At 44.6% G+C, this 26652-nt stretch overlaps 1 protein-coding gene across 1 annotated transcript in view; it reads left to right on the top strand.

Annotated features, from left to right (window-relative positions):
* Nucleotides 1–26652, top strand: part of PTPRT (protein tyrosine phosphatase receptor type T) — a 1692228-nt gene that overhangs the window by 471566 nt on the left and 1194010 nt on the right. The window contains exon 4 of the mRNA XM_086932257.1: nt 23762–23843. Coding sequence (XP_086788383.1) covers nt 23762–23843 — 82 coding nt within the window. The remainder of the gene's footprint in view (nt 1–23761; nt 23844–26652) is intronic.

Below are 26652 nucleotides of genomic sequence, written 5' to 3'. Positions count from 1 at the left end.
CGTCTGCCCAGTCTTACTAAGTCATTGCCCCCAATGTGCACTATGACTATAGGTGGCGGTGACCTGTGCCGCCCTAGTAATTCGTCCACAAAACTTTGCAGTCGGTCAATACACAGGCCGCCCTTTCCATGGAAGGACACCATGAACCCATATTCCACAGATGTGTGGATCACATCACCTGTCTTGAATATGTCCCCGGCACGCCTCACGTATGAGTGGCCCATGACCCAGACCACACGTCTTCCACTCCTTATTCCCTAAGTGGTGGTTAGCTGATGCTGGGCCGGTCCCAATTTCCGCCCTGCATCACAGGCTCGTGAAACTGTAATCCAAACAAAAGACAACAAGCGTGAGTGCACTTCATCAGTAACTTACAACATGTGCAGTCGCACGTACCTCTTGAAACAGTTCGAAGACCAGCGGCCTAACTGCTTAACATTGTCTGCCTGCAGACCTTGAGCCATAGTTTCTGTAGCGGCCCCTATCCTGAATGAATGGATCCCAAAATCACTCGGGTTCAAGCCCGCAGCTGCAACCGTGATTGCCAGCACCCTTTGAAACTGAAACCTTGTCAACGGGGTGCCGCCGGTATGTTGCAGCAAGCCCCCCCCACGTTGTCAACCTTTGTTTTAGGTAGGCCTCAACATGCCTTACTGGACAACCAGGACTACCTGGAGCGCGCTGCAACACAACGCTATTCCCCTGGGCCTCCTGGTCCGTCTTTGACCTGGCTATCGAGTTCAGCAAAGAATCCCCCCTTACTTGGATGTGATCCCTGCGCAGACCCCCTTCCGTATCTCTTTTGTTGGCAGCCACTAGTTCGCTCACCCGCAGGGCCCCAAAGAATGCCAATGCGAACGCTGCCCGAAATAGTATAACCTCGCTAGGTTTAGCCAGCAGTTTAGCCAGCAAGGAGGTCAACTTGTCAAACCCTATTGGGTGCCTGTTATCCTTTCTGCACCCTTCTAAGCGCCGCCAGCCGCGCAGAGCCTTCCTGACTAGGAAGGAGTCCGTCGGGTCCCTGATCCTATGGAGCTGAGCCATAAATGATATGGCGGCCTTATACCGACTTGCGGTTGCCGCCGACTGGCCTTCCTCATGAAGTGCCACTAAAAATTGGACCAAGGACTCCTCCTGACCCTATCTATGCTCCCCTGCCGGTCCCAAAAAGGCGCAGTGCGAGCGGAACGCCCCTTCATAAGATTTCCTTGTCCTGGGCGCTAAACTGGCTGCCACGAGGTTTTGTATTCCGGGGCGCCGATTTTCCATAGTGCTTCGGGAAATGGCGCTGCCACTAGCTCCGCTGAGGGTAAACAATCACTGAAAGCCTGCATTTTGAGACGAGAGAGCGCATCAGCTGCATTATTCAGTACACCCGGCACATGTTTTGTCCTGAATTGTACGTTTAATCTCAAGCATTCCAACACAATTTCTTTCAACAATCGCAATATCCATTTGCAGCGTGCTGCCTGCTGATTAATGCACTCAACCACAGTCATCTTATCGGACCAAAATACCACCGAGCGATCTCTGAATTCCTCCGGCCATGCCGACAGAGCCACCCAGATGGGGAAGAGCTCTAGGAAGCCAATGTTATTCGTCAAACCGCTTGTTTCCCACCATGCTGGCCATCTTTGGGCTGACCAATGGTTGCCGAGGATCGCGCCAAACCCCACGCTGCCCGCCGCGTCGGTCCATAAGCCTAGTTCCGACGACGAGGCCGGGGGTTTGCTCCAGACCACTCGGCCGTTCAAGTCCGCCAGGAATGCCAGCCAGATGAGCATGTCCTGGCGAATCTCCGCCGACAGTCTTGTGCGATGGTGCCCTTCTTTGAGACCTACCATGGACTGGGCAATGGATCGTGAGAAAGGGCGAGCCATCGGTATCACCCTTAATGCAAAGTTAAGCTGACCCACTGTTTGCTGTAATTGGTGCAATGTCACTTTCTCGTTCCGGAGACACTGCAACAAGGAAGCCCTGAATTTGACGATCTTTTCCACCGGCAAGCGGAAGCAACCCTCCACAGAGTCTAGTTCTATGCACAAAAACTCCAGGGAGGTAGTCGGCCCCACTGTCTTACCTGGCGCCAATGGTACCCCAAAACCCCGCATGAGCACGCAGAAGTCCTGCAATGCCCGTGCACAGTCCCGAGTGCCCGCTGGGCCGAGAAAGAGGAAATCATCAAGATAATGCATCACATGTTGGTGCCATGTGGCCTTTGAGAACACCCACTCCAGAAACGAGCAAAACATTTCAAAATAGGCACACGAAATTGAACAACCCATTGGCATGCACATATCCATGTAGTATTTCCCCTGAAACATAAAACCCAGCAAGCGCTGATCTTGGGGATGCACCGGAAGCAACCTAAATGCAGATTCAATATCCAACTTTGCTAACAATGCACCGGGACCTAAGCGATTCAACATTACCACTGCGTCATCGAAAGATGCATACTTTACACTGCAAATGCCAGGATCGATCACCTCATTGACGGAAGCCCCCTTCGGTGCCGACAGATTATGGATGAGCCTGTACTCCCCCGGGTCCTTTTTAGGCACCACCCCTAATGGGGAACATACAAAATCAGCCATTGGTGGGTCACCAAAAGGTCCTGCAACCCGCCCCAAGCTAACCTCCTTGGCGATCTTTTTGGCGGCAACCGCCGGGTTGTGCTGAACAGACAGTTGGTTCCTACATGAGGGGGCCCCCCGAAAATCACCCCCTGGGATCCTGAAGCCACGTGAGAAGCCATCTCGCATGATCCCAGCGGACGCATGATCAGGATATCTGTTCAGCCATGGGGTCAAAGCCAGGATATCTACGGGCAAAGGTGTGGACTTCCGGGGTACCATATCAATCCTGCTTGGTACCCCCTTTACCTCCGGTACCATTGGCCCTGGATTGGCAGCTAGTTTCAGGGTGAGAGGTGTTACCACAACTGGAGCACTCATGCCTGAACTTACATGTTCCTTGCGGCCTGCTACACATCCCCTTATTGAAACCCCAACACACTCCTCGCTTACTTCCGTTCCCGCCCGATCTAGGCTGAGACTCCCCCCGTAGCTTGGCCGAAAGGGCTGCGACTGTTTCTGTGGAAAGGCCCTGGAGCCGTTTGTGCTCGACCCTGAACCACCTGCTGATCCCGGCAAGAGCTGCGCATGCCAAGAAACCGTATCTAAACAATCCCAAGTCAGTGTTTCATTAAACTCTTTTGCTTTTCTAAACGCCATGTCATACCCTTTCCATTCGTCTCCTCCATACTTCTCATGGAAACTCGTGATCCTGCTCTGGTAACAAGCCAGGTCACTCAACACTTCCGGTGTACGTTCAGCGATAATCGCTACAAAAATAGAAAAGGCCCTGATCCAGTTCATCATCGACTCCTCGACCCTGAATTCCGCCATTTTTGCCCGCCATACACTGGGGTGCCATAAATCCTTCTGAGTCTTGGCATATTCTAACTCTTGATGATCAGTTAACAATGAAAACATGTTAATATATTTGTTGGTATCAAAAGAGAGGAGTCTTGGGGTATTACTGCTCTTATCGGAGCAGAAGGTCCATACACGACGTGCCCAAATAACACAGGATGCAAAGATAGTCACGATGTTCCTAAAGACAGGGGAAGGTGTCAGTACAGTCTGTAGTGCAAGTGGATTAGAACAGGGTAGCCTGGTGGTCACCCTGGGAATCCATTTTGTTGGATTTAATGCCCTCACACACCCTTTCAGGTGTCATGCTTCATCATTTGGGCCTGCTCCTCGTTGGGTCGGCGGTGCAATACCCAACGGGCAACACCTCATAGAGGGGCTCGTTGGCGGAGATCTTTTTCCAACTGCCGTGTAGATGAAGTGCGGGTATGGGGCCAGGATTCAGGGTAGACGTAGCTAAGTGAGATAAAATAAAGCTAGTGGTACCAGAGACACTTTATTCAGGAGGGCCACTGCTTTAGTTAAAAACGATTTCCTAGAGGAGAGTAGTGGAAAGTGATGTTTCCCACTCTCTTCTGGAATGTGTTAGAGTCCGGTCGACATGTTTCTCGCTACTCTAAAATTTATTGAGCGATTCTTCAAGACCAGGGGGACTAATTTAGCAAGTATCTAAGAGTATATGTAACTCTCTACACTATTGTCACATGGTATGGTGTATGTAAGCTCATATGGCTACCATCCTAGTGGGTGAAAAAAGGGGGACTATATTACCCTTCTTCAGGTTGCGATTGTTAATACCTGTTGGAGGCAAAAAGGAGGGATAAAGAAACATATCGCGAACAAGTTATAACACATTGCATAACAGACTGTGATACTTGTGTGTAACGCATGCTGTGATTCATGCGTGGCGTAGCATTGTTACTCAAGTGTGTCAAACACTCTCAACAGTGGGAATTCAGTGGGAGTGACATGTGAAGAATAAAAAACAAAATCTTGTGTTGAAAAGAAAATATCAATTTGGTATTTGTTGCACGCAGTTATTCATGACTCACCTAAGGTTAAAAACAATCAGACAACAACAGTGTCCAGCGGGTAAAGCTTCAGGAGATCTTCCACCACAATGCTATATATAGGGGGAAAGATCTCAGTAGTATTCACAAAGACAATAGTGGCCTAGTGATGTTCACAATCTAAGGTCAATGAAATACATAAATGCATACAGGTTTATTTTGCAGTAGTACTCAAAGATTGTGTGTTGCTGCCGGGCATGTTCAACATTAGAAAATGTGTTCAGGACTAAGAGTGTTTTGAGGGGTGATATTATAGGTCAGAAATGGGGTAGGTGGTAGGTAACTCCATTAGGTAGAATGATTATGCAGGTTATGGAACAGGTGGAGTATTTCTTGTCATAGTTAAAATAAGGCTCTGTCTGTTGTGGTTTCCAACCCAGGGGCATTGTCTCTGTATGTGTCTGAAAGAAACTGCCCCCAAAAAAATATAATGTCTAGCGTATGTCCCTTGGTGGACATATGAGCATTCTGTGTTTACAGAAGGGTTTCAACCGTGTCCCGCTCATGCGAGGGAGTATGTTCATGATCTGTTGTAACAACTAAATCGCAAAACCGGAATCCGTTAAATTTAATAGTTAAAATGCGGGTACATTATCCCGCTCGGATTCTTCTATTAATAGACAAACAAGCGCCCGCCCGTTTAAATTAACAATGCGGAAATCGGCGGAACCTGTTGTCTACTCGGTTACTGCGGTAAACTTTCCCGCCGAGTTCCTCTTTAAACAAACGTCCGCCCGTGTAAAATATACACGCGGACGTTATTATAATGATTGTGCAGATCGTATCCGTCTATTACGCTGTTGTTGTAACGATCGGGTGCGATCGCGTGTGTGTACACGCTGCTAATCTCACTTTCAGGGTTTTTGCTATATGTCGTGTTTGGCAAAGAGGTCGGCCGGCACGATCTCATAACGCGCATTTATTCGAATAACACTGCGCGAGCCTTAAAAACACGGTCAGTTATCACTGTGTGTTAATTTTAAGAAAAGGGAGCGCATTCCATGTCACTTACTTGATGAATGCCTGAGCTTTTTGTCAAGCACCTACCCATCGCCGCTGGAACCGGGTGGAGGCAGTGGGAGGGGTTGGAATTGTTTTCAAGGGAAGTTTACATGGACCCCATTGGTTAGCAGAAATGGCAGCTATCTTGTAGTGGATGATGGTTACTATATGTTTATACACTAAAAACTACTAGGTGCCTGTACAATTAGGTATCTGTGTGTATATTGAAAGGGAACCTACAATGTTAGGCATGAACCTCACATTAATATAATAATTATTAAAATAATTAATTATTATGGGTAAGTTCAGAGCAGTGCCAATATTAATCTGTTAGTTTTGCCATATTATCGCACTGTAGTCAGGGGAATTAATCGTTGTTTTCTACCTCGTGTTGGCATGTTGACCAGACAGAAAGAATAAAGCTATCTTTCTGAGTTTTGCAGTAAATGCTCATATCTGTACTGGAAAATTATATTCCTAAAATATCAGCCATTTTGGACTGGTTTCAAACTATTTGTATCCTAGATCTCCTAACGGAGTGGATATCTTTAGGATATATAGGGGGATATGTGATTGGGGTAGTTTGGTGCCAAGACTATTATCTCAAATCTTAAGGGAGCAGTATATGGTTGAGTCAGTATAGTGTAGGTGGTGTATTCACTATAATGGTCATTTTAGAGGCTTGCCCAGGGTATATCTTCGTTTAGGCCCTTGCTGTTGGAGGACAATCTGTGAATCCAACGTTGTTCTTTGTAGAACAGTCCTTCCTTAGATGTCTGGGGACTGGCTTCGAGGACAAGCCATTGAAGAGAGTCAGCTGTATGTTGCATTTCTAGGAAATGCTTGCACATTTTGGTGTTGCTCTTTTTACACCTGAAATTGCTTCGGTGTTCGGATATCCTGGTCTTTACATTGCGTGTTGTCATGCCTATATAATATAGGTTACACGGACATATGATCAGGTAAATACAGTTCGAGCTATTGCAATTTGTGTGGCCTCTCATTTCCCACCTGAAGGTGTCAGATAAGGTGATAGATTTGTATTTTCTGGTGAGAGGGCACGCCGTGCAATTCCCACATGGGTAGTGTCCGATGACTGGTGGCAGGCCCCACAATGTTGCTTGCCGGTTGGGTTCATTTTTTGTCTTGGATCTGGTATGGATAAGGATATCTTTCATGTTCCTTGACCTTTTAAAGGCAAACCTCGGTTGGTCTATGTTGAGGGTGCCAGTGTTTAGAATGGACCAGTGGCGTTTCACAATTTTCTTTATTTTGTTGGATATTGGTGTGAAAGTCGTCACACAAGTCATGGGTTGGGCAGTTGCAAGGTCTCTCTCTCTGGGTTCAATCAGGCTCTCTCTGTTGTTGTTCTGAGCTCTTTTCAAACTTCTTTTTCTAATGTTGAACATGCCCGGCAGCAACACACAATCTTTGAGTACTACTGCAAAATAAACCTGTATGCATTTATGTATTTCATTGACCTTAGATTGTGAACATCACTAGGCCACTATTGTCTTTGTGAATACTACTGAGATCTTTCCCCCTATATATAGCATTGTGGTGGAAGATCTCCTGAAGCTTTACCCGCTGGACACTGTTGTTGTCTGATTGTTTTTAACCTTAGGTGAGTCATGAATAACTGCGTGCAACAAATACCAAATTGGTATTTTCTTTTTAACACAAGATTTTGTTTTTTATTCTTCACATGTCACTCCCACTGAATTCCCACTGTTAAGAGTGTTTGACACACTTGTGTAACAATGCTACGCCACGCATGAATCACAGCATGCGTTACACACAAGTATCACAGTCTGTTATACAATGTGTTATAACTTGTTCGCGATATGTTTCTTTATCCCTCCTTTTTGCCTCCAACAGGTATTAACAATCGCAACCTGAAGAAGGGTAATATAGTCCCCCTTTTTTCACCCACTAGGATGATAGCCATATGAGCTTACATACACCATGCCATGTGACAATAGTGTAGACAGTTACATATACTCTTAGATACTTGCTAAATTAGTCCCCCTGGTCCTGAAGAATCACTCAATAAATTTTAGAATAGCGAGAAACATGTCGACCGGACTCTAACACATTCCAGAAGAGAGTGGGAAACATCACTTTCCACTACTCTCCTCTAGGAAATCGTTTTTAACTAAAGCAGTGGCCCTCCTGAATAAAGTGTCTCTGGTACCACTAGCTTTATTTTATCTCACTTAGCTACGTCTACCCTGAATCCTGGCCCCATACCCGCACTTCATCTACACGGCAGTTGGAAAAAGATCTCCGCCAAAGAGCCCCTCTATGAGGTGTTGCCCGTTGGGTATTGCACCGCCGACCCAACGAGGAGCAGGCCCAAATGATGAAGCATGACACCTGAAAGGGTGTGTGAGGGCATTAAATCCAACAAAATGGATTCCCAGGGTGACCACCAGGCTACCCTGTTCTAATCCACTTCCACTACAGACTGTACTGACACCTTCCCCTGTCTTTAGGAACATCGCGACTATCTTTGCATCCAATATATTTGTTGGCCCACACCATCTCCTTAGTAACCATGGGAATATGTTGCGCCAAGCTTTCCCGCCTTGAGGGTACCGCGCCCTCACTCATCATTGGGAGTGGTCTCTTACCGGCTTCCGCCGCACCTCCAGCCGTGTCCGCCGACTTAGTCTGGTTTTCGCCTGCGACTACCTTCGCCACCTGTGGAGAGATAGAAGGCACGTTCGCCGCCCCAGCACCCCTTGTCTGCCTTAACTGCGCAATAATCAGTCTAGCTTCCTCGGCCGGGTCTTCTACAGCCGCAGATCCCCCCGCTCCCTTCTTCAACCACGGTAACACAGCCGCCAACTGAAGCGCTAATTCAGGAGGCATTTGGTTGTCATCCAGCGGTGTGATAACCACAGGGATTGGCAATCCCCCATCCGGTGTGGGTACCGGGCTGGACGCTGGTGCTACTGGGACCGGTGGGACCTCCATTGGGACTGGGGGCTCCCTAGGACCCGATTTCCCCTCCTTCTTTTTCCCCTTATCCCCCTGGGGTAATGTTTGGCAAAGCAGGCCCTATGATCCTCTTAGGTCACCCGAGGGCCCTGCTTGGGCCTCAACTTGTTTCCGGAGGGCCGCTAAGCCGCGACCCAGCTGATCTACTTTACCGAACATCCTGTCCATCGCCGACACTTGGTTCACCAATGTGCGCAGCATACGTTCCATCTCGGAGCTCTTTCCAGTCTTCTTACCAGGCATGTCCGCGTTCAACGTTAGCTCAGCGTGTCCTCAAGAAGTGACTTTTATCCCAGCTACACCTTGTCGACTGAAACAGAAAAAACAACGATTACACGTTCAAAAATCTGCAGCTTGTTCCCTTGAGGGCTCACGAGCGACGAGTGGTGCAGCCTTCAGAGCGCAGGAACAAGAGGACGCTTTCCCGGATTCCCGCGCCTTTATCCAGCAGCAGGAAGGCGGGGCCGCGCCCCCCCATCCCGGCCATTGGTACACAGACTTCCGGGCGGGTGTTTAGGACAACCCTTTTAGGCGGCGGGGGCGTACTCCGACCACGCCGCTATGGGCATACCGGCCGGGACACGCCCCCCGCCCGCAACAGTTTCCCGGGGGATCGGGGCACCCATCCATACGTTCGGGGTGACCGAGTGGTCTCCCCTTTCCATAAGCGCCGTGCCAGGATTGGTCTGAGCGGCCTTGTTTACTGCTCAGATGGGGCATTGGAGACTGTGCTATTTCTCACAAAAGTACGCATGTGTGTTTGGCCGGCCTAGGACGGCCGGCTAAGCACACATGCGCACTCATGAGGGCACAGTACTCTGTCCTGCCTCGGCCGGTCCTGACCCGCCCTATACGTATTGTGAGGCTCAGCATAAATAAGATGATAGCATAAATAAAATGACAATAACATTGTCTTATTATCATTCTATTGATTGTTTGCTGGCACGTGCTGGGGGTCACGCTCCTCCGCCACTATAGAGGAGCTGCCCCTGCTGTCTGAAAATCAAGCTCTAACTCCTGCAGGCTCATAACAAAGAGCATGCATTCGGCCCTGTGCTGAGGCAGCACAGCCCATCAGAATACGGCCCTTGGAGCTCACAAGTACATAGTGCTCTGTTCTGCCAATTTCAATGACTACATTTGCTCCAGGGCTAAGTTTGAGGGAGACTGCTTTCTTGGCCCTCTTCTTCCAAACAGGCCTTTGTTACTCATTCTTCTTTCTCAAAGGTAATGTCCAAAAGAGCAGAGAATAATGCTAAGTATATGAAAAAATACAAAATTCCAGTTCTGTAAATTAATGATTCTATAGTGCCTAATTACAATGTTGAACCATTTTCAAAAAACTCCCGGCAAGTAAATGGACTTGGAAACATTGCTAAAACATTATTTGCCCAAGGCTACACAGTGTGATCAAGAGTAGAAACCTAGTTTAAAATCCAGTTATTTTAATGAGTAAATTATCAACACACTGGATTATTCTAATATGCCACATTCACTTCCCGGAAACACATTCAAATTCATAAGGATTTGGGTGTGGACGGAAGAGTATATGGTACCGTCTGTGTGATTACTGCACTTAACTCTGTTATCCCAGATTGTACTGCTTTCTGCCATTTGCATCCATTGTTGGAGCAAAGAGATTAGCCAGAAATTAAAAATACCCCCACCCCCCCACTATGAACCAGTAAGCAAGCATGCCTGAAATTATCTAGAAGAGTTCCCTTTAACTTAAACATCTTCCTTTCATAGATTTATACCGCCATTGTTTCAAATTCCATCCATCCTTTCACAAATCCACCATTTTACACTTCAGTCATTCTTACTTCTTCCCATATTTTCACCCTACCATCCATCAATTCTTTCTGTTTTCAATCTGTTCATCCTTTCATTAACCCATCATTTCCCTTTTATTTGATCCTTTTTAGGTCTCGCCTACTAGGCAGCACAAGCACTGTCTTTTGCAAGACCTATTTAAGCTTATGTAGGACATACGGGGGCTTGGAGCCCACACAATGCTTACCAGTGGTTGGCTTTCGTGTCACTCTCATTTGCCTGCTTCTTATTTGTTTCCTAGCTAGTCAATCTTGGGGTTGTTTCTCCATGAAGCATAGCCTGTTTACCTTCTCATTTGACTGACAGGCTTCCATGCTACCACTGCCTACTTTTCAAGCACTACTTTTTTTCGTTTCAGTTCAGTGCTGTATGGGTGCATGTTTTTCAGCTGTCTCCCTCATATATTTCTCTCCACCTGTACTCTGTGTTGCTCTGTCATCTGTGTGGTTTTCTCTCCCCCTCCATGCTGCACTCACCCTAATGTACTTACTCATTGCTTTCTCGCAGGTGTGCTTCTCAACTGCCTTATCCAAGTTGCACTTTTTCCTGTTGAATCTCATCCTCAGCCCCTGCCCTCCTCCCTCCCGTTGCTTCTCCTCTCCATCCCCATACCCCTGTTACCTGTTAGCTCATGTACTTCTCCCCAAGCCACTCCACATTGCTCTCTTGGCTGTTGCTTCTCCTCCCCAAACCTGCACTGTCAGTTTTGCTTGTGCCCATGCCGATTTGCTTCTCCCGCCCACTTTTAAAAAACACTTTTGCACATTTTTTTCTTCTCATTACTGATCCAATATGAATCACCATTTTTTTTAAAAAGCACCTACATCATTTTGTAGGTGCATGTATGCATGGTACACCACCTACAAAATAATGCGAACGGCCATGTCCAAGCGTTTTTTTAAATTCTTTAACTATGTTGAACAGCATTGGGGATGCTGTGCAGCATGGCTAAAAACCAAAGGCAAAGCCACTATTTACCCAATTTGCAAAAGTTCACTTGTTTTTATCCTTCTCTTTCATCAATATTACATCCACTATTCTTTCATTTTCCTCTTCCTTCTACATTTCACTCAATCATTTCATGGTTCATTCTTGTCATCATTCCTTCCTTGCACTCTTCTTTCAAACCTTCCTTCCCTCTCCGTGTTTTTGGTAGCTATCTTTTTCTGGTTAAATACTTTTTTATTTCTCTCTCTTTGCCCCGAACTCTTTCTATTTGCTTCACACTCTGCCCATTTTTAAAATTTTCATAATTTTCTTTCTATGTCTGGGAGAAATTGAGTTGTTGGTTGAGGGGTGGTAAACGCTACTCAAGTACTCAAGTCAGTGTGAGCCACAAAAATCACTACATTTACTCTGCTTAACCTTCTGATAGTCAGCACAAAAGCAGTCAGGATTAACTTACAGACAATGTGTAAAGTATTTCTGCAGCACGCCCAAACAAAAATAAAGTGAAAATTCCACACAAGAAAATCCCATTCCAATTTAGCAAAATAGAGTAGAATTTAATACATTGTTTCAGATCAAAACAACGAAAATCCAATCAGTAGAGCTGGAGGTATGCAGTTGTAAAGATTTAGATAAAACTAACCCCATAAGGTGCTAAGCGCCAACTGAGCGTATCAGGTCACACTGGACCATGACAAAGTTGCAAGTTCAGGCCGACCAAGATATTGCACAGGCCGAGCACAGGACCAAGTTTGGCCCACTGAGGCTTGTACCTTATGTCTATTGTGTGCGTTCTGTGCAGCACTGCTTGCGAGACTTTGTGCTGTCAGGTGTCCGTTCTGAAGAGCTAAAAGGGCTGCGATGCAGTGCATCAAGGTGTGTTGCACTGAATCGGTTACAATGAGGAGATGTGAGAACTGCGATGTAAACTCTGGCATCAAGTTGCATCATAATGTGTTGGTTCCGATGAATCTGTGCTGCAAGGTTTTGCAGGACTTCACTCACTCTGCGTCATTTTAATGAAGCTTTCAGCTGTGCAGTGAGGGTTTGCTGGGCTTCACGTAACTTCACCCCAGATTTGAAGGAACATTCAGTTAGGCTAGAAGAAGCTCTCTCTGATAGAAGCCAAGTGCCTAGGACCTGAGGAGGTACAACATGGGGGTCAGGAACTAACTCCAGCAAAGGCTAATAGGGCTAAGGCAGATCCAGATGCAGATCCAGGCAGGTCCAGACCAGCAGGTCAGCTGGGCAGTTGCAGAGAGGCTTCTATAGCTTATGTCCCTGTAGCTAACACAAGATGTCAGTCAGCTGACCCTTACAGTCACTCAGCCTAGAATGAAGGGAGCAGGTTCAGTCTTCCTTCTCTGAAAACAGGGCAGGCCTCAATCAGCAGGGCATCCTTCTTCTGTAGTATCCACAGGTCCAGGTGTCTACTGAAGCATGGGTCAGAGGGTCCCCTTTTTATACTTGGTGTCCACTTGAAATGGGAGAAGTTTCTGGACTTTTTTCCCTGCAGAAGTGTCCGCTGTTTCCTGCCTCCCTGCCCTGGTCCCTGTCTATCTGGGGGCTGAATAGGCTAGTTTGAAGTCCTTTGGTATAAGCTGGGCCAGTGCCTTTGAAGTGCAAGTGTGGGATGTCACATCCCCAGTCCTTCATCAAGCCAGGATGGCCCATTAACATAACGCTCAGACTCACGATAATGTCTAGGACAAATACACAACAGCCAACTACACCTACTCATGTGACCCAGGAACAGGCTGCAGGCACCGAATAGTTAGGTCAAGAAAATGGCAACTTTCTTAAAGTGGCATTTTCAGAATTGTGACTTAAAATCAGACTTTCCCATTGAAGGGGGTTTTAAATTACAATTCCTCCGATACCAAACATGGCTTCCCTACCTCCTCCCAATCAGAAGTTATCACTTATTAAAGGTAATAAGGTAACCCAATGTTATCCTATAGGAGAGGTTGGTTTTGCAGTAGTGATGAAAAAATGCAGGAGTTTTTGACTGCCAGGATGTAAAACATAAACGTACATGCCCAACCTTTTGAAAATATAAGAAACTCCTCCCTATGGGCTGTTTAAGACTTAACCTAGGGATAACCTTTGAGTATTAAAAAGGAAGGTTTAGGCCTGGAAAAAGGTTTGTTTTGCCAGGTCAAAATGGCACTTTAAAATTACACACACAGGCTGCAATGGTAGGCCTTAGGCATGTTTAAATGGCTACTCACGTGAGTGCCACAATTAGTGCTACAGGCCAACTAGTAGCACTGAATTTACAGACCCTGTCGGTCTGTGTTGACCACTTTACTAAGGAATTACAAATACATTAAATGTGCCAATTGAGTGTAAGCCAATTTTACCATGTTTAAAGGGAAGAGCACAAGCACTTTAGTACTGGTTAGCAGTGGTAAAGTGTGCCAAGTTCTAAGGCCAACAAAACAAATCCAGGAGAACAGGAGGAGTGAAGACACACTGCTTGGAGGAAGATCGCCCTAAGGCTGACAGGTCTAACAACTTCCCCGCAGTGTCTTCTTGTCTCATTTGACAGACCTCTGCCCACACCACTCACCACTTTCATGTTTTCTCATAAAGTGTTATTTATGAGTTTTTTTCCATTCATGCAACCAATAGAAACCCTACAGAAATTAACACTATTTTAGATGGATGCAGCAAGACTACAAAGACCAGAAAAAAAAACATAGGACTGGATAAGCTTCAATTTGTGTTTCTATGAGAGGGAGTGGAAGGTGGGAGACATATGTCCAAGGATCCATAAAGGGAATTATTGACATTCTGCTCAATGAATCCAAAAATATGGACAGATTATTTTCTTACTTGTTACAAAGAAGTGTGCAGTCCCTGTTAAAACTGGCCTGATAATAATATGAAATACCCATTGCTGGTTGGTAAAACTAGGCAATAGCTGACTGGATCCTTTGACACAGATTCACCCCTCATTAAAATCTGCTGTGCTGCATGATAGATTAGACGCAGCACAGCAGGTAACACTTTAAGAAACTGAACTTTTGTCCATGGTGTGATCAGAGGGTTGATGGAAATGTAAGCATACACAGTATTTTTATTCATGTGCATGCTCACCTGGCCCTTTCTCAAAATAAATGATATGTATTTAGCAAACATTGTAGGATGCTAGGAAAACCTTTGGAAAAACCGGGACATCTGGTTACCAAACACTGGCGGCACTCATGGGGCAGCACCTGCAGCATGTGCTGCACTTGTCCATCACACGGTGCTTTACAGTAGTATTGTATGCACGCCACCTGAATTACACCAACTTTAGAAGAAGGATTTGCTCTGAAAGAGGGGGTGACAAGCCATTATTTTTCCTTAGACACAACAAACTTCTACTGTTTGCATTGTTCTGGTAACTAATGAACGCTTACAGGGAGTGTTAATTTTAATCCATTAGCAGGCATTTGCATTTAAAAGGCTATCTCAGCCTTCTTACCCACTGGATATTATCACATAATAGCCTACAAGAAAAAAGCTCTGCTCTTTCACACTACAACATAGGCTTGTGGTTTTGATTTTAACAATTACATCATAAGCTCTATTAGAAATGGGATTTATGGTTGTCTGAGGAGTACACCCAAGCCAGACATGAATCACCAATCTAGTCAGGGTAATCTAAGCACATGCTAAAAGATAACCTGTGCTCACCCTCTTGTAGCTTGGCAAAGAGCAGTCAGGCTTATCTAAAGAGGCAATGTGTAAAGTATTTGTGCAACACGCATAGTAGCACAATGAATACACCACAACAATCTCAACACAGGTTTTGAAAAATCAAATATTATAATATAAAGAAAACAAGACCAAAATGGCAAAAATCCAATGAATAGAAGTTGAGAAATTGAATTTTAAATGAATAAATGTAGTAAAGCTATTAGGAGCAAGAAGCGCTAAAAGGGTTACCTTAGGTCATGATGGACAGGGACAAAGTCAAACTTTGCGCCAACCTTGTCGAAGTGCAGACCAGCTACAGAACCCATGCAGGCCCCAGTAAACAAAGCGCCTTCCTTGGTCGCAAGCGACAAAATGTGTCAAACTTCTCCACGCAGTGAAGGCAATGTGTTGATTCTGATTCACGGAGTCGGGTGAATGCGTCAAATTCGAGCCTCATGGTCACGATCTTCGATTGGCGCTGCATTATCATTGTACCTCACAGTCGGGTCAATGCGCCGAAGCTGAGCCTCAAAGTCAGGACCTCAGATTGGCAGTGTATCAGCATTGAAAGGCACTGCTTCGGTTCCGATCGGCATAATGGTGACAATGCATCAATGTTGTAGCAAAACAGCTGTGGCCCAGAATTTGGAGGGGGCACCACAAGCAAGGCTAGGACTCCCAGAAGGCATAGTCCAACAGCACCAACAGAATTGCAGGAAGTTTTTTGAATCCCCCAGACTTCAGATAACAAGAGGCAAGCTAGCAAGTCATTGGATATAACTTGGAGGGAAGGTAGAGTCAAGTTCTTCTTCAGCAGAGTCAGGGAGCAGCAGGCAGCAGGGAAACAAGCAGAAAAGCAGTCAGGTTGAGTCCTTTAAGCGGCACAGCAGTCCTTCTAACAGAGGTTCAGTTCAAGATCCAGTAGTGTCTGAATTTATGGGGTTGGAGACCTAGTACATATACCCAAAAGTGCCTGTGATGTAGTGGGGGACTTGAAAAAAACTCTATGAAGGGCTCAAGGATCCCTTCCAACCCATCCTGCCTGTCAGGCTATCTGTGGGGGGTAAGTCAGTGCTTTGTGTGTGGACCTATTGAAGTGTAAGTGTCAGGCCCTCCAATTGCTCCATGATCAGAAAGACCCATCAGAATGCAGATGAGCCTCATCTTCTTTTGTTTGTGACTGTCTAGAGGCAATACAGAAAGTGTATTGGTCATGCAACCCAGATGTGTATTGGAGACAGACTGTCAGGTACAAACAGCAGTAAGTACAGAGAAATGTCAACTTTCTAAAAGTGGCATTTCTAAAACAGTCATGTTAAATCCAACTTCACCAGTAAGGAGGATTTATAATTACCATTCCAAACCTATGAAACATGAAAAAGCTACTCCTCTCTGATCAAGAATTACAGCTTAAAAGTGTATCAAGGAATTCCCAGTGCTGGCTTATAACAGGGGTAGACCTCACAATAGCGAAACATTAAATAGGTTGTTTGTCACTAGCAGGACATGTAAAACATGCAAGTACATGTCCTACCTTTTTTGTACATGGCACCCAGCCCTTAGGGTTACTTAGGGCCTTTCTTATGGGTGGTTTATATGTAATAAAAGGGGAGTTTAAAGCTCGGCAAGTAGTCTTAAATTCCAAATCGAAGTGGTGGTAAACTGCACACTCAAGCACTGCAGTGGCAGGCCTGAAACAAAATTAAAAGGCTACTTCTGTGCGTGGCTCAATCGGTTCTGCAGCCTACTCCTAGCATGTGATAGCAAGTATACAGGCCCTGGGTATATTTTATACCACTTCACAAGTGAATTACCAGTACTACAAATATGTCAATCAAGTATAACCTAATGTCATCATGCACTTTAGCATTGGTTAGTAGTGGTCCTAAGACCAGCAAAAAGAATCAGCAAAACATAGCGGCAAGAGGAAAAAGGAAAAACGTTGGGGGAAAGACAACTCTAAGTATGACAGGTCTAACAAGCTCAAAACATCAGCATACAATATGTTTTTGGGCTAAATGGCAGGATAGTCTGGTGGTGGTCTACATGACAGAGAGTCATTTGTCAGCTATGTTTTAAAATTTTACAAAATCACCTACTTAATTTCAAAAACTGCTTGTTTGACTCATGAAACCAAAAACAAAGTAAACTCTGATCACATATAGTGTAAGCGTACACTCAATTACTACATCATATGTTGAAATAAGCATGACACAACAAAGGTTAAACAGGGCCATCAGCAGAGAACCTTAACTGACACAAATAATAAGATATGGCCTGGTGGCGGTAGTAGAAGAAACATCACACACAGTGCTGAAATTGTAAAAATGCTTATTCTGAGAACCCATACATTGAGAGTCAAGATGTGGCAACAGAAAGGGAGTGTAATCACATGGGAAACAGTCATGATACACAAAGTCTGAGTCAAAATATACATTTATTTTTTAAAACACTGCATCAAATACATTGGCAACAAAGACAACAGTGAGAGTGTATCTGTTCTGGTCTCCTTAACTGGTTACAAAGATGCTGCATTTTAAATGATCTTACAGGGTTAAGGCTCCTGATACAGAAATCTGTGTATGAGTAGCAATTTTCGAGGGATAGTAACTCTGGTGGATAAGGCACTGTCTGAAGAGATGTGCGTTTTCACCAGTCAATATGTTAACAAAAAAATAGCATAGAGGATGTATCTGCGTGCTGCACAGAACATTGTGTTACAAACAGATCCGAGATTTGTATTTCAATAAGATATTTTAAGAGGGTTACTACCTTCGATGCAGAGAAACTTTGGGACATATTATCAAGGGGGGCGATAATTCAATCGCCCTATTAGCAAGCTGTCGCTAACAGCAGTTAGCGACAGCTTGTAGGCGATAGCGAGCGGTTTGGAGCCCGCTTTGCATGTCAGCGATATTTATCGCTAATGACATGCAAAGTGGGCGTACCCAACCTGTTAGCGACTGAAAGCAGTCGCTAACATCGCTATCGCCTATTACCAACACAGGCGTAGCGATGGAAATATTTGCGCTAAGCGCGAATATCTCCAAAAACTAACGCCTGCTCAGACCAGTTCTTAGCAATTATATCCAATGGGAGGTGGATATAATGGCTAAGACCCTGAACGCGATAATGCATGAATATCGCTGTATTCTCAGCGAGATTCACGGATTTTGCCGCTATCGCCGGGAATTTTATCGCTTTTGAGATAAACGTTGCTAATAGCACAATATCTCAGCGATAAAATCCGGTGATGCTCGGCGATAAAAAAATTGCCGCTAAGCCTACTTAGTGATAAATATCGCTATTTGTTGATAATATGCCCCTTTGTTTTTACTTTCATGAGCTGCAATCCTTCTCCTACAGCACAGTGAGCTATGAGCAGGCATCATGGAGCTGCATGTAATTTGAGTTTAGAACCTTATTTTCTTTCTCAAAGTGTCATTATTCTAAAGTCCTAAAACAATTTCTTTTGGGTAGTAATAACCTTTTTATTTGTACACACAACACTAAACACTGTGTTGTATTTTAAATCCTGACTTTGTGTTTCTCTTAGCCATACAGTCTCAACTTTTAAGTACCCACCACTGAGTACAATATGTGACTACTACACCTCGTCTAGCTGCATCTCTTTCATATTGTGTACTAATCACTTATTTCTCTGCTACATATGCGACTGGTATAATACACGTAGCTAACACACACAAGATGTAAATGTAAATGTAAATGTAAGGTGTTTTGTAGCGCGCTCAATTACTACCGGAGTATCCTGGCGCGAATGACCGCTGGGGAACCCGTCCTGGCTTTCCCTGTGAGATGGTCCCATGCTGGGTATCTCCAAGGTGAAGCCAGGCATCCCCGGCGTCTGTGGGGGGCCGTTGTAGCGATGAGGCAAGCTTAATGCCCAGAGTTACCGAGTGTGATCACTGCCCAAAGTGGGCACCGAGGCGAGAATTATCAGTCCGCTGACCCTGGTCCTCGACCCTGCCGCGTCGGGAATCGAACCCTGGTCCCGGGCCGTTCTCAGCCTCCGGGTCTGCTGCCTCTAACCAGTGAGCCACACCTCGCTACGAGACAGGGTGAGAGCATTTAAAGGACCGTTGTACGCTCTCCTCAAACAGACCTAGTGTGGGCGCAGTAATGTTAATTTTGTTGGCATTAAAGTTTCGCTTTGTTAAACTGAGAAACGTATATTAAAATTTCATCTGAGTGAGCTAAAATGTTTTTACAGGTGTGCCCCTTCCACAAGATTAAAAATGGGGACCAAGCAACGAAACCTACTTCACTTTTTCATTAACCAATTTTGGTGTTCAAATATTGCCCATGTGGGGTCAGATGACTTCCCCGGGAACATAGGTATCATACATCACATATTGTAAAACAATCCCTGCTTCATAGGGTATGTTCACCAGTCTCAGAAGAAGAGGAGCAAAGGGTTATTGGGCTAAATTTCTGAAGGGCCCGCAAATTACTATTGAAGAGGCTGTCTGCACAGGCGGAAAGTTTCACAGGGTGAGCCACTGTGAGCGTAGCCTGCAACATATGCCGGTCTATGCCCACGATGAAAAGACACTTTCTCAACTGAGGATGTGGAATGGGAGTGCTTAGACCTTGAGACCGGGAACCACAGGCTCAATACCCAAGCACTACCTCTGCCAGTTGGGCAGTAAAAGTGAAGCAGTGATTGCTGGATCCATTAATTTTCGGTGGCCTCGTCTGTGTTGTATTCTCTTCGGGGGAAAAAGTGGATCAAAGGCTAAAGAGAACTGCTCACTCAGGACTTCCTGCCCTGCTGCAAAAGTGTCTGACTCCCGCTTTAATTATAGTTGAAGTATGAACTTTTACTTAAAAAGTGTCATTTGGATTGTTTCACTTCAGCACTTGAGACTATATCACTGAACTGGGTGGCATTTATTAGGATTAGTGAGCCAAATTCTTTCTGCTGTGATGATTGTGTTAATGACTCAAGAGGCAAGGTATTTGTTTTGTTCTCCTGTAAGCCTTTACTTTTATAGATGGAACAAAGTTATGGTCCATTAAACCATACATGAGACAGATTGTTGTACAGTGTACGCCCTCAACTGAATTATTTGAAGGTGCTTGCAGATGTAAGGAACATGGAAATGAGGCACAGTGATGAAAAGTAATATCCCAAGGGCTCGCTGTTTGGTCAAGCTTGGATGCCAGGATTGAAACCAATTCCTCATAAGACATTATCAGCCAGGGCTCATGCAGTAAGAGCGGTGAGGCAAAGGAGCTGGGTGGGGTGGATTTGGACAGACAATGAGGGAAAATTAATTATTTACTTAATTTTCCCTCAGCATCGTCCGTCAAAATCCCCCCACTACCCCCACCGCCCCGTCGCTCTTACCTGCATACGATTCGGCTGGACATTGTGCAATTCAGATCCAGGATGGGTATCACATTCGGCCCTCTTCTGCTCTGATTACAGTTTTACTACTGACCAAGAGGCAAGTTAGCTGGTGCTTTCTGTACAAGGCTTTTATTGTTGTTATTGATGGGGTAACACTTGGTCTAATAAACCATATACACAGTGCACATCCTGAGCTGAATTATTTCAATGTGCTCTCAAATGTGATGAGCACTGAAGGAGGCAGAGCCAAGAAAAGTAATTGCCCAGGGTCACACTGTTTGGTCACGCTTGGAACTCCTGATTGAAATTAGGCTCTCAAGGTCAAGGCCCCAACAAGCTTTTCCCAGGGTCCAGAAAATCTTCTGACTGGTCTTGACATGGCATGCAAAAATGCCTTCAAAATATCCTTTGTATTTTTATAAGATGGAGCAGCAGCAGTGGAAACACTTGTCAACATAGAACAGGTACCTTGGGCAGAAAGTCTTCTAGCTTCCAAATTTCCGAGTACAGGTAGGGAGGCATCAGTACACACTTTTCATCACGATAGGTATCAATGGGGCAGGGGCAGTGCAAGTTTTACTTCCACATAGAACTGGGATAAAATGGCAGTAGCCAAGCAAGCTTCTATCTCTCTTAGCTCAACCTACTGTGATGGATATATAGATAGATGGGTTTGTGACTATGACATTTCTTACTTCATTCTTGCGTAAGTGATATTGCAAGTCAGCATCCTTAAAGTCCTTCTGCAGTCTCCTGGAACCTGCTGTTTGTGTTGATTCTTTAGTGTACCAAGTATTGAGATGTAGGCGTCACCTGGTAGGCCATTGTTATGAGGAGCAGCCTTGCTTCAGAGTAAGTAACTATTCTCTAGACAGGTAGAGAGGTGCCAACCTCTTGGGAAAGATTCTGAATGCACACCTGCCCAGACTCAGTGCTGCACCTGTTCAAAATGGAAAGGCCACCAGTGTCATGCTAACTGTCTTCAGTTTACAGCAATTGTACTTTCTCCTGGGTCATCAAGGCCAAATGGTTGAACATTGGCTTAACCTAGTAATATAATCAGATATCAAATGACGTGCAATTTCATTTATGCAACCCTAGCCTTTTGTTGAACTGAAAATTCCGGAAAGGCAAAATCTGCCAGCTCCACCATTTCATTTTCTCCAAGCAATCAGATAATATATCACTTCACTAGAGCTGTGTAGAGCTTTAAGCATCAAGAAAGGTTCTGTGTAGTGTCTGATTATTAACTTCATATAGTTCGTGGTAATGCCTGATTTCCCCAAGCCCTAACGTAGTGGGGCTTATTCATGGGAAATTAACGCAGCGCGGTGCCGCAAGTTATTTTGCTACGCCACGCTGCGTTAGTTTACAAGCTCAGGCATGCAACATATTTACAGCAACATCTCTGTGCCTTTCCCTGCGCTGGCGCACAAACTGCTGCCATGTGCCGGTGCAGGCACCCTTGCACATGGTTCACGGGTGCCTGCGTCGTGGGGAGATTGTTTTTGTTCCAATGTGTGCTGCAGAAAGCAGCAGACATTGAAAGAGGAGAAAACAAAGAGAAATTAAAACATTTCTCCACGACGCACCGCCCTACGCCACCCCTGGGGTTGGAGCAGCATCCTAACGCATTTCCAGATTTACGATTGCTCGTAAATCCTGAAATGCATCAGTTGACATGGGTGTTGTGTGGGAACACCCACAGCAACACCCATGTCACTCCCCTAACATGCAATGTGTTGCGTGAAATGGGCCTAGATTGACAAGCACATGTAAAGCCCCGCAGGATGGCTTTACGTGTGCTTGTAAATTTTACACAGCAGGTTGCGTCGTCGGTGAGTCACGCAACGTGACGCAACAATGGTGCAAGGGGCTCATAAATAAGCCCAAGTATTTCTCTTTCAAGAGTTAGTGGATGCCATTTGAATGTTAGTGCTGTGAAACCACATGGCGCAGCTAACATATGACTGTTCTGTACAGGGCCGCTTACCTGTCTTAAGTTTTATGTCTGGGTGATTTAAAATGTATGAAGAAAGATGGGTCAAGTTATACTTGTTAACAAAATATTGAAAATTGGTAATGAGATACTAAAGCAATGAGGAAGCATGTAGAACATTGTGACACTTGTGTTTTTTCTAAGATATATTTGACGGTTACAATCAAAACTTACGAACTTCTCACGCCCTCTACGGCACTTCTAAAATCTTAACTCTTGCCAAACCGAAAAGTTTTGGCTGTTCCTTTTTTTAAAAAAACATTGCCTGTTGGTGTATTGTTATGTTCTGCTTTCTTATAATTCACAAGGTTGAGTAGCAGGCCACTCAGTAGTTGTTTATTAGTGACAATAGCAACATCGAACGATGGGCAGAATCAGTGGGTGAAAAGTATGTGTTCTTTCAAAAATTCAAATCGAATTAGTACATCATGTCCTTTTTAAATTCACCTTCAAAATGTTTTAGTTGAGTATTTAAAAAATAATAAAAGCTGACCCACAACTAACTAATTAACTGACTGACTAACTGACTGGATAACTAACTAACTAACTAAATATTAAAAAGCAGGGACATATTTGTCATAAACTTATGGAAGCATCCGTTTGGGTCAATATGTCTACCTTTGAATGATTTTCTAAATGAGGCCGCGTCACTGTGGGAGTCCTTCATAGCATGTGAATGTTTTTTGAGAAATTTGGGTTTTCCAGTCAAAACAACAAGTTTCCTGAAGCTTCTCAGACTGAGAAACTCACCTAGTTTTCATGCACCTAGATCATGAGATATTGTATCCTAATAACCCAAAAGAATTTACCCACTGAAAATCACTGGAGCATGACCCGGAAGCAGACCCTCTTAACATTTTCGGTTATGGGCTAATAGTAGGCTTACACCTTTAAATCAATAAGGCATCCATTCATTCATTCAAAATCAATGAGGAAAAGATACAGATTTAAATGGTGAAAGATGCGAGGCATTCAACTGAGAGTGCGTAATAGATTTCGGTCACCTCAGCATGGATGCCAATTGCAGAATGCAAATCGGGTATTAGGTCGAAACGTGTTCAGAATGTCTCATCTCCAGACATGGTCTCCACTCGCTGCATAGACCATCCACTATTAGTAACCCATCAACTAAACAAAGTCTGCTTCCTACACTTGCCTTACCTGGGAATTAACGTTGATGGTGTGTCGAGGCCAACTTTTTGAACTTCACTCACATAATATTGGGACTGATCAACATTTGGTAACTTCAGAACATTAGGTGAGCCAGAAGGTCAGAAACAGTGAAGCTAACATGAGACGTCACAACTAGGGGTCTGGTAGGCAAGAGACATGGGTAGGTCAGACCTAGATCACCCATTTGAAAGGTGCGCCCAACATGGTTGGTTATTATGTTTTTTTTTTTGTATTCCAGGTGATAATTGAGGCAGTTTCAGTGAAGGGACATCCGGGTTATGTTGCAGTGGATGAAATCCATGTCCTAGCGCACCCGTGCAGTAAGTAACACCCTTCTGTCTCCTTCTTACACCCTTAACTTTATATTGTAAACCTGCAATTTCTTGTAGCAACTCAGCCTCTATGGCAATGTGAGTATTTTGGTGTATGGTACACGTGTATAGAGATAAAGAGATATCCTGCGGTTCTGAACAATACGATTCCAACATATCTATTTATAAGCAGATAAATTCAGAGCTTAGTTATGAAACAATTAGGGTAGAGCTCAAAGTTATTTTAGGACCCCACTGCTGATGCTATTGAATACTATGTTTGCTGAATACCAAGGCTGTTTAATTTTGATTTCACCTGATGCCTCTTAGTTCTGTCACCCAGCACTTCCTGTCTCTTTAACTCGCTCTCACATGTTCTTCAAGGACCTGAGCATTACTGAGAGTTAACTCACAAGGAGGTGCAGCCCAATTCGCCATCTGGGGTTAGTTTTACTGGCAGGAAAAGGAGGGTGCCATCTATCATTTGGTCATTAATAGTGTGAAGCAATACAGCAGTTACCTTTAATTAATTGACAACACTATTTCAATTTATTAAGAAGGATACTGCTCAACATCTAGTACCAAGATTCCTAAACAAAATGCGTGCATAGATTTATTCAATTAGATAAGTAGTACATATGAATTTCTTTCAATAGGCATTGGCAATAAGAAATGCAAAATTACTGTGCATGAATGCAAAAAGTAAATGCTATCTTTTGATACATGTATTCAAAAAAAATCTCGGGGTCTCAGTGAAGTTAATTGTGTGCTTTCAACAAATATACAATGTAATCCACATGTATGTTCACATGAGCACTGTGACGTTACTGCACAAATGTCAGTGGCACCCTCTTGATATAAGATTTATTTGAAGATCAACAACTCTCATTATTACCAAGGGGAACATCCTTTTCGACGCGGATGTTACCCCGCAGTACTTTTACAACGCGTCCGTTACAACGCAATTCGTAACCACGACTTGCGCTGGAGGGTGCAAGAGAATAAAGAATAGTATATTTACTATTCCAACACCTTCCCTAGTATCCACGGGGACTGGTGTTAGAATAGTAAATTATACTATTCACTATCAGCGCCCCCCAACGCAAGTCGTTGTAACGACTTGCGTTGTTAAAGACGCATGGTAAAAGCACGTGTTGTGACGGTACGCGTCATACATCCTATTACCAAGCATAGTAGTTTGCTGTTGAGGTTTCCCATACTGTTTCTGCCCAGAAACCCAAGGATGCCTGCTTTGCAGACATGATTTTTTTTGTGTAGGAAGGGACATCTTTCTGCACAAAAATAATCCCCTGAGAAATGTTCCTCTTTCTAAGATTTCTGCAAAGTGCAGCACAATTAGAGAGAGGAAAACACAAGGAGAAATAAAGACATTTCTCATTGTTCCGCCTCACCTCGGTAGGTGACCTTTTCACTCATTCACAGGTCTACCAGTAATGGTAAATCTGGGAAGGTGCCAAAATCCATGGGTGAATGCGTGGGAAAACCCATGCTCCACCCATTGAATGCCTCCCTGGGGCAGAGTAATGCAATGCAGCGATTTGTGCTGCTTTGCATTACTCTAGATTTATCAAGCCGCGCAGGGCCATGCAAGGTGGCCTTGCCTGGCTTGATAAATCTGACATAGTTGTTGTGTCGCTCTTGCTCCCAATGCGAGGCTCAGGAGTGACGCAACTCAATGAAAAATCTGCCCCATGATTTGTACGTACAAATCAAGCAGCATCGGCCCCTGCAGGTAAGAGCAGTGGGGTAGTGAGGCCGGGTGTGGGGGGATTTTAACAGACGACGCGGAGGGAAAATTAGTTATTTACTTAATTTTCCTTATTGGTCGTCTCTTGAATACCCCCTCCCTGACCCGACCCACCACCCCACCGCTCTTACCTGTCCGGGCCCCTGCTGAAATCAAGTACATAAAAGTATTCACAACACAGATGACAAAAAGTGTGTTGTTTGAGCACATACAACATACTACATATTTCAAGGCAGTAATTCCACATTGCCATTGCAGAAAGTCGAAAGGAGTTCCTGTGTTGTCTCCCAAGCCGCCTTGAGCTCACTCCTCGGCCCTGTAATATCAGTCCTCATTGGTGGTCTCTGAACTTGAGGTGTGAGGCATGTTTTTCTTAAACACAGGTTGTTGCTTACTTGCAGAAGATTCTGATGAACAGGCTCAGCAGATGCAGCCTAGAGAGGTAGGGAGGATACAAATGTTAAGCCAGCCTGCAGCACTCAGAACTTCTGAAAGAAGATGACACTTGAAGTCTGAGTGTCTGAGGTGTTCTATTGCAGGTGCCTTGAGTTATAGGGGCCAGCAAGAAAAACAATTCCAAACTCAAAAACAAAGCTATGAAATGTCTTCTGAAACAGATGGAACACAGTCTGGCTGATGAAAAATAGCTTCAAAGAGCGTTTTCTTTTGAATAATTAAAAAATCAAAAACGTAACAAAATTGCCTCTTTCCTCTGAAACATCGCTCTGGGAAATATCACCTGACAAAACACTCCAAAAGAAACAAAACCAGCCAGCAGGATTATATCTGCATCGCCTTTTTAAAAAAAGAGTTGAATTGTGATGTACTTGCTGATGAAGACAGCAGTGTGATTTCTGTGGCAGATAGATGGGCAACTTTGCATTCTGCCATTTGCTTCACTTTCAATAATCAATGATGAAATAAAATCAAAATGAATTGCTGTCTATCATCAAGATTCAGCCATCCACCTGGTATGCCTTGGGGAGCCATCAGTGGCAGCTCAGTCTGGGTGAGAAGTTGGTTCCCATGAGGTTTTAAGGCATAGGTGCA

Source organism: Lissotriton vulgaris, chromosome 7 (assembly GCF_964263255.1).
Source record: "Lissotriton vulgaris chromosome 7, aLisVul1.2, whole genome shotgun sequence".
In the NCBI taxonomy this organism is placed as follows: Eukaryota; Metazoa; Chordata; class Amphibia; order Caudata; family Salamandridae; genus Lissotriton; species Lissotriton vulgaris.
Note: the sequence above shows the minus strand (reverse complement) of the source record. Positions and strands in the feature narration are given on the sequence as shown.